This window comes from Zea mays, chromosome 5 (assembly GCF_902167145.1).
Source record: "Zea mays cultivar B73 chromosome 5, Zm-B73-REFERENCE-NAM-5.0, whole genome shotgun sequence".
NCBI lineage: Eukaryota > Viridiplantae > Streptophyta > Magnoliopsida > Poales > Poaceae > Zea > Zea mays.
Window position 1 is genome coordinate 5,934,842 of NC_050100.1, and position 9,079 is coordinate 5,943,920.

The 9,079-nt window shown below is 51.8% G+C and overlaps 1 protein-coding gene across 2 annotated transcripts; it reads left to right on the plus strand.

Moving 5' to 3' along the window:
* Positions 1-4,721: 4,721 nt before the first annotated feature.
* LOC103625842 (probable xyloglucan glycosyltransferase 9) lies at positions 4,722-8,731 on the plus strand. Of its 2 annotated transcripts, XM_008646242.4 has the most exons (5): positions 4,728-5,959; positions 6,059-6,367; positions 6,450-6,740; positions 6,839-6,952; positions 7,378-8,731. In XM_008646242.4, the coding sequence occupies exons 1-5, from the start codon at positions 5,192-5,194 to the stop codon at positions 7,954-7,956; spliced, it is 2,061 nt and encodes a 686-aa protein (XP_008644464.1). In that variant the 5' UTR covers positions 4,728-5,191; the 3' UTR covers positions 7,957-8,731. The 2 variants fall into 2 exon arrangements, with proteins under 2 accessions (XP_023155870.1, XP_008644464.1); XM_023300102.2 differs by lacking the exon at positions 6,839-6,952 and having other exon boundaries at positions 4,722-5,959.
* The last annotated feature ends 348 nt before the right edge of the window (positions 8,732-9,079 follow it).

Consider the following 9,079-nt stretch of genomic DNA (forward strand, 5'->3'; position numbering starts at 1 on the left):
TCGTCTTCCGGGGCCTTAGCCCGAGTCCGAGCCCTGGGTCGGGCGGAGCAGAGTTCGTCGTCTTTCGGGGCCTTAGCCCGAGTCCGAGCCCTGGGTCGGGCGGAGCGGAATTCGTCGTCTTCCGGGGCCTTAGCCCGGGTCCGAGCCCTGGGTCGGGCGGAGCGGAGTTCGTCGTCTTCCGGGGCCTTAGCCCGAGTCCGAGCCCTGGGTCGGGCGGAGCGGAGTTCGTCGTCTTCCGGGGCCTTAGCCCGAGTCCGAGCCCTGGGTCGGGCGAAGCTTCCCATGGCGCCTTTGGCAGGGCCTGGCTTCCTTTGCGTTAAATGCTCCTGCGGCTTGGCCGGTCGGTGCGACGATTTAGTCAGGGTTGCTTCTTAGCGTAGGCAAGGCCTCGGGCGAGCCGGAGACGTGTTCGCCGTCAAAGGGGGGCCTCGGGCGAGACGGAAACCCCTCGGGGTCGGCTGCCGTTGCCCGAGGCTAGGCTCGGGCGAGGCGTGATCGAGTCGCTCGTACGGACTGATCCCTGACTTAATCGCACCCATCAGGCCTCTGCAGCTTTATGTTGATGGGGGTTACCAGCTGAGAATTAGGCGTCTTGAGGGTACCCCTAATTATGGTCCCCGACAATATCTGAATCAGAGCTTTATGACTAAGATAAATATGGTTTTATCGTCATAATTTACTATATCTTTTAAGTTTTAAGATATATACACATCTAATTTTAGTGATGTTAATAAAAGTATAAAATAATAATTAATGTTTTTTGCATATTAATATATTTTATCATATTAATTCCGTAGCAACGCACGGTTATATAGCTAGTCACCACAATAAATTCAGGAAAAAAATTCAACCTGACCCCAGGGGGTGTCACGACTCACGAGCTGAGCGTTACTGGCGCGCTGCCGCCCAACCAATCCGAAACCCGCTACCAGCTTTGCTGGTCCTCCCCTCCTCGACACAGAGGACAGCGTCGCCAAGCGCAAGCGCCCGAGGCCCGGCATGGAAATGGAAGAGGGGTCCCCTCCTCAAGACACTGGACCACTGCATGTACATTGCACGGAGCAGAAGCAGATGCATTTCCATCACACGGATACGGCAGGTCCGGCATGAAGAGCCGCCATCCATGGCTGGTCCTGGCCCCGTCCCCTTCCGGCACCTCTGATCAATGCTGCCATGGACACTGCACGGCCGGTCGAGCTGCGCAGCCGGTGATCCGGTGAACAGTGTTACCGGACCTCGGATTGATTGCCTGTAATAATCGTCGAGCCCTGGGTGTCGCTTGGCGCATCGCTCGCTGCTCAGCTCATCGGCCGCAACGCCAGAGGACAGGAGCACCTCTCGTGCCGTCGTGCGTGCGCGCGCGGTGACTCTGGGCCGGGCTGTCCTACACGCGTGGGTACGTATCGCCGGCACGCCATTACTCGGTGTCGGGCTCCCTGATCGCGATCGGTGATAGGGTAAGTGTTGTGAGCGCAGCAGCAGTGCTATAGGTCCATACAGTACTGAGGTCCGTTTGATAGTCTACAAGTGAATCAATATTTGTTAAAAAAAAGTAACTTCATCGGTGGAGTTGAAATTTTTATATAAACATTTGGTAGGGGGTCGATCGAGAAAAACTAGCCTTTTCAGCTTCACTCGGTTGCACCTGGAAAATTTTGACGAGCTGAAAAAAATAAGTTTTATGAATAAGTATGTTTGGTAGAAGAACCTCAAAACAGTTTGGTGAAGCTAGCACAAAAGCCATACTAGGCTCTAATCCTGTATTTACGTTAAAAAAACTGATTTACGTTGTAAACTGCAGTTTTGTATAGAGTGGAGTTTAAAATAGTGATTAAGATAGAGATTGAGATAGAAAGACTCATGGAGACAGCATAATACTTTCTCCGTCCCAACAATTTTTTATTTTTTGTTTTATAATATAAGGTATGATCTTTCTAAACATACGTACATTGATGTAGTAGTATATAGAGAATTTATTGTATTTGTTGGTCTTTAAATTAGAAGTATTTACGCCTTATATATTGAGACGAAGGGAGTAACTAGTTGGGATAGAAAGTACAATTTAGTCTACAGTTAGTTCCCTTGCTTGCATACCTATTGATTTAAATCTTGAAGTACTAAAGTCGAGTTTGGTAGCACACCTCTTAGCTTGTAGCCTTTACAAAGATTTTCATCTGCCTCGTGTCTTTTTTTTGTTCGGTACTATTTGTCGCTACTTTTTTTTTCAAGTAAAGAAAGGATATGCCATGACGCTTAGGTTCGCATTCCGGATGCCCCCAAAATGTAATATGGCAAAACGCTGGATCGCATTTTGGCAGGACACTTGTGTAGCCGTGTCTCTTCCCGCGTGAACACCTGCATTCGCGGCGGGCGGTGAGGGCGTGGGACGACGAGAGTAGCTAGACTACGCGTCGGCGAGGGTGTGCTGGCAGCGGCGAGGTCACGGCCGGAACTGGGCCCACGCAGACAGGCTAGAGACTTATCTGCACAGTGCCACAGTGGAGGTGACGACAAGGCGAGGCGGGGCCTGCTGTTAATTGCCGATTTGGCATGTGTTGTGTTACGTGACATTGCAAGCGGAAAGACCCCTAGGTTCAGGCACTTTTCCCCTGCCGCACCGCACGGTTCCTCTGCCTGCCTCCTTGTCCTCGCTCCTTCGCCAAGAATAAATTTACCATCAGCTACCGCGTATTATGTAGACCAAGAATAGACTTACATGTACGTGGATTGTTATACAGATACATTTCCTAGTCCATTATAGGAAAACCATAACATAATCTATATTGTATCTTGTTAAAGTCAACGTAAATTCGCTCAGTCCACACTGAGTTTGCGTGGACTTGCCCTAAATCAATTATTATTAACTTTGACCGAATATGCTAGACATTTTATAAGATTTTATAACATAAAAGTAAACTCACTAAATCCATCATCAGTCCTACTATGCTTTACTTTAAAACAGTATGATTTTACATGTATTATCCGTTAAAATTTAATTAGAATGACTCAGAACAAGCTCTAGAACGACGGACTCATGTGACCGAAGGGGGTACAAAGCTGACAATAATGTCGCTGTCAGAACGGGAAACGAACAAGTAATGTAACGAACAAGCTAGCGACAGCGAGCACCACACAGCAGATGTCGTTGTAGGTGGCCTCGCTCTCACAGTCACACTCACGTGCGGCGTTCCCGGCCGGCATGTGGGTCGGTCGCGCGCCTGGAGCCAACCGACCGAGACGGGGTGGGCGCGGGCAACAACAGCACGTGGAATTTAAATCAGTTCATGCGTGCATAAGGTTCACAGCCGTGCCGATCGGATTCGGTCGCTACCTTCAGCTCGGCGACGGCAAGGAGGAAAGAGAGCTCTTGGGCGTGCAACCGAAGAACCTGTCCGCCGCTCCTCTGTTTGCTCTCTGCCGCCACTTTTAGACTGCTGCCACCGACATGTCGTTAGCCTCTCTCAGATCGTCTTCTTCCCCTTGTCTGATAGCCCGATACCGATGTGTGATGTGACACTGATCACAGAGCTCAAGCTTTTACCACTAGTACCAGTTCGTGACAGAACCAAACGCGATCGATCAAACATACTAACGCAGTAACGCACATGTTATGAAGGGGGCCTATTGGAACGACGTCACACCGAGGCGTCCATCGATGGTTATCTTGAATAGCTAGTTGAAGTTGGAGCTAAGAGAACAATAAAAATAGTAATTTATCTCAGCACTAATATTTGGTTAGCCATTTGATACGCCCTTAAAGCATACTCCCTCCGTTTCTTTTTATTTGTCGCTGGATAGTGCAATTTTACACTATCCAGCGACAAATAAAAAGAAACGGAGGGAGTACTTAGCTATATTAAACCGTCGTTTAGCACGTGGAACGAGAGAGGGGCAAGGAATTTTTCTGGGAAATGGCACTGCACTAGTATACTAGTAGTCGGAGAATTAAAAATTCGAACCAAAAAGAAAAGAAAAGAAAGAAACATTGGGCATATCTCTGCCGTTGACGTTTGGACAGTACTATATAAACAAGCGAATATTCGTCGCGGCTCGAGGCCACCTGGTACTGGTCCTCCTCTCGTTGCTCACGTACTTGGCGTTCCCGCGCAGTCCAAACGATAGTTTTAAATGCGTCACGAGGCTGGTAATCCTCGTCCATGGATCACCCAAGCACTCTATTAGCAGTCTGCTAGCTAGTTCAGACGGCTACATGTAAGTGTTTAGGGAAATGTAAATTTCTTTTCGGAGGGTCCGTTTGATTGAAGAGCCATAGAATTAAAGCGGTTCTATTTCAGATTTAGACACCGGAGCGGCTCTATCCTAGATTTTAACGGTGAGGTGAAATTATTCTATTTTCCGTTAGGGCCGACTGCAAAAAAAAGGTGAAGTAGAATGGCTTCGTTCAACCGTTATTTTGGAGCGAGCTCGATCTAAATCATATGGAAATGTTTCTGATTTAGAGTCGCTCTATTCTAAAAACTCCGTTGGTTCTCCGACCAAATGTATAATGGATTAATGGAGCGGCTTTATCTCATCTCACCCTTGGAAACAAACGCACCCGAAAGGACCTCTACCTAAATGGATTAATCCACGTGTGCCCAAAGATGCCACGAAAGGATCTCTTATCCTAATGTTTCCTCTTCTTTTGCCCTCCACCACCTGCCATGCCATGTCTAACCCACAGAAGCCGCGTAATTAACGCCCTACTTAAAAGCCTTACCAAACCAAGGCCGGAAGAAGGAATACTCAACCAAAACTAGTCGCTGCGAAAAACCACAGACACGCGGAAGGACAAGCGAACATCGAAAGTATTGTGGGCTTCCCGTCCGACCGAGCTCTCGACTCTCTCTCTCCCAAGACGTGTTGAGCTGTTTCCCAGTCCTTCGTCACCTTCCCTCCGCTCAGACTCACCAGCGCAGCTCCCCCCATCCTCTTCTCTTGTTCATAAGCCCACTCACAAACAGAAGTGGAGCGGAGCTTCTGCAGAGTACCACTAGCACTAGTAAGTAACCTTGGGGATTTTCCTGTGAGAAGAGAGACTGGCATTGGAGTGCAGTTAGCGGAGCCAAAAAGGAAGGGAAGCCCAGGATTAGCGTTTGGCGGATAGAGTGGCTATTTCGTGAGAAGGGAGAGAGAAGGAGAGGCGTGGCCTAGGCCGGCGGACGCGGCGGCTTTCTTGGACCGGCCATTGATGGCGCCGTGCAGCGGCTTGTGGGGCGGCAAGGCCGGCGGCGACGCCTACCGGGGCACGCCGGTGGTGGTCAAGATGGAGAACCCCAACTGGTCGATCTCCGAGATCTCGTCTCCGGAGGACGACGACGACGACGAGGACATCTTGGCCGCCGCCGGCGGCCGCCGCCGCAAGGGGGCCCGCACCAAGAACGCCAAGCAGATCAGGTGGGTGCTGCTCCTCAAGGCGCACCGCGCCGCCGGGTGCCTCGCCTCGCTGGCCTCCGCCGCCGTCGCGCTGGGCGCCGCGGCCAGGCGCAGGGTGGCCGCGGGGAGGACCGACGCCGACGCCGACGCCGACGCCGGCGTGCTGGCCGTCGCCGGCGAGAGCCCCGTGGTGCGCTCCGGGTTCTACGCCTTCATCAGGGCCTTCCTCGTCGTCTCCCTGCTCCTGCTGGCCGTCGAGGTCGCGGCGTACATCAACGGCTGGGACCTCGCCGCCTCCGCGCTCGCCCTCCCCGCCCTCGGCCTCGAGTCGCTGTACGCCTCCTGGCTGCGCTTCCGCGCCGCCTACGTTGCGCCGGGGATACAGTTCCTCACCGACGCCTGCGTCGTGCTCTTCCTCGTCCAGAGCGCCGACCGCCTCATCCTGTGCCTTGGCTGCTTCTACATCCGCGTCAAGCGCATCAAGCCCGAGCCGAAGTCCCCGGCATTACCTGATGCGGAGGACCCCGATGCCGGGTACTACCCCATGGTACTTGTCCAGATACCAATGTGCAACGAGAAGGAGGTTGGTGCAGTTGTCTTTCTCGCTCTAAATAAGCAGTTTTAGTCACCTACCTTCCAGTCTTTTTTTTTTGACAATTGGTTTGCTGTTGGGTTTGTTCAGGTGTATCAACAATCAATTGCGGCCGTGTGCAACCTTGACTGGCCGAAATCCAGCTTCTTGGTCCAGGTGCTGGATGACTCCGATGACCTACTGACACAGGCTCTGATCAGAGAAGAGGTGGCCAAATGGCAGCAGCAAGGTGCCCGGATTGTGTACAGGCACCGTGTGTTGAGGGATGGTTACAAGGCTGGAAACCTCAAGTCGGCCATGAGCTGCAGCTACGTGAAGGATTACGAGTTTGTTGCCATCTTTGACGCAGACTTCCAACCCCAGCCTGACTTTCTGAAGCGCACTGTGCTACATTTCAAGGTAAACTGAGGGGAATTTTACTTTCGGTTGTTTGTCCTCCGTTTCGTATCATAATTCTGATTCGTGGAATGGACCATTGCAGGACAATGATGAACTTGGGCTAGTGCAAGCAAGGTGGTCATTTGTGAATAAGGATGAGAACCTGCTGACCCGGTTGCAGTATATTAACCTTTGCTTCCACTTTGAGGTGGAACAGCAGGTGAATGGAGTGTTCTTGAACTTCTTCGGGTTCAATGGCACCGCCGGGGTGTGGAGGATCAAGGCACTGGAGGACTCAGGTGGATGGATGGAGCGGACAACGGTGGAGGATATGGACATTGCTGTCAGGGCACATCTCCATGGCTGGAAGTTTATATTCCTGAACGATGTTGAGGTACTAGGCTGAGATCTGATATTAAAATGTTCGAACCGGTGTTTGCTCATGTTTACTGTCTTCCTCAATTGAGCTGTTTTTTGTCATATCGTGGCCAGTGCCAGTGCGAACTGCCCGAGTCCTATGAGGCTTACAGGAAGCAGCAGCATCGGTGGCATTCCGGTCCAATGCAGCTATTCAGGCTGTGTTTACCGGACATCATCAAATGCAAGGTATTGCTGCAATACTCTTTGTGGCTGTACCTTAACCCTTATGCATTGCTTAATAACCCAAGTTATGCTGTTAACAATAGTCGTCACCGCAAGTGTTGTTTATGTTTTGTGTGTGATGCTTTTTGTCTAAAATAAATGTATGGATCCATCCAATTCATTGGTTAGAACCTAATGCTCTACATTATTTACAATTCCTCACTGCTACTTAGGTTGATGCACTTTTAAGATGCGGTCATCTTTTGGCCTCCACACAGTGCAATATAAATTATACCTCTATTTTTTTTCTAGCCTACTTGACTTGAAGACTATATTATGATACTCTATCAACTTCCTCGGTTATATTTTTTGCCATTGTTATGAACATAACTTACCTTGCATACTTGTAATAATAGTTTACGGTTCGCTTTTATCTGACTTGGCTGCAGATGGCGTTCTGGAAGAAAGGCAACCTGATCCTCCTCTTCTTCCTGCTCCGGAAGCTCATACTGCCCTTGTACTCCTTCACGCTCTTCTGCATCATCCTCCCGACGGCGATGTTCGTGCCGGAGGCGGAGCTCCCGGACTGGGTGGTGTGCTACGTCCCGGCCCTCATGTCCCTGCTGAACGTGCTGCCGTCGCCGAGGTCCTTCCCCTTCGTCATCCCGTACCTGCTGTTCGAGAACACCATGTCGGTGACCAAGTTCAACGCGATGGTCTCGGGGCTGTTCCAGCTGGGGAGCGCGTACGAGTGGGTAGTGACCAAGAAGTCGGGCTCGGGCCCCCGCTCGTCCGAGGTCGCCGGCGACCTCGTCTCGCTGGCCGCCGCCGCCCCGACGGCGAAGAAGAAGAAGAAGAAGAAGCACAACCGGATATACAAGAAGGAGCTCGCGCTGTCGATGCTGCTCCTGACCGCGGCCGCCCGCAGCTTGCTGTCGAAGCAGGGTATCCACTTCTACTTCCTCCTGTTCCAGGGCGTGTCGTTCTTGTTGGTCGGGCTTGACCTCATAGGGGAGCAGGTCGAGTGAATCGTGTAAGCAAGCAGGAGGTTGTAGGTGTGGAAACGGTGAGTGGGGTCGGTCAGTCGCCATGGGAGTGCCGGGTGGGAGGGAGGGAGGGAGGGATGTCTCGCTGCCATGGGCACGGCGGCAGGCTCGTGGCTGAGGTTCGAAAGATGCGGTTGTGGAGCTGTGTGCCTTCTCTGATCCGATCCGTCCTGACTATGAAGAGAGAACCTCCGCCTCCGCCTCGGAGGTGCAGGTGCAGCCGTGCAGGTAAAATTTGCGTAGTGGGCTCCTGCATTCATCTGTAACAGAATTTTGTTCGCCTTTGCGATTGGTGGAGGAAAACAGGAGCGCCACTGGGTTAGGAGGCGTCCTGGTGCCAGACGACGCTGGCATCTTGCTCCACTTGTGAAGCTGAGAGAGTAGATCCAGATCGTGGGCTTGTTTGTCCACGTGTGTTTGTTGTAGCCTGTCTCTCCGGCTCTCCCCGCTCGACGCCGGGGAAAGCTGGCAGTTGTCGAGCGCGGTGTGTCACATGACTGGGGAAGACGAAGATCTGTGTCTCCTGCATATGCCGATGATCATTGTGCATCAAGGTTCCAGGAGTAGCTTGTCTCATCGAACTGGTTAGTTCTGTCGGGATATGTAACCTTTTTTTCTCTCTCTGCAACTAACGTTTTACCGGCTCTGTAGTGTGATAGAAATTATCTCCTGGTAATGAAATGTGTGTCCCAAGTCCGGACTAGGAATCTAGGATAAAATGGAACGTTTGTCTTCAGTTGCGAGCAACAATTTTGTACATGAACTTTATCCGGGTCATGGGCTCGTACAAGCGGCAAAAGCTTGACCCTTGCTGAGTCGTGTACCTGCCTTTATCGTCATGCCCATGCACCCGCACGTCGCCACGACTGCGTGACAGCTGGTGCCGTGACGAGGCATTTTCGCCTGGTCGAGGACGACGAGCTCGGTGAGGCGAGCGCGTTTCACATGACGGTTTGGTGCTGTGGTGGTGGTGGTGGTTGAGGCCGCCTCCGCCCGCAGAAAACCTTTGCCTGACGCTGCTGCTCGTCGTTCGGAAGCGCCCTAGCTCGTCGTGCAGTACAAGCCAAGGGACGGGCGATTGCCCTCGATCAGGTCCGTGTGCGAC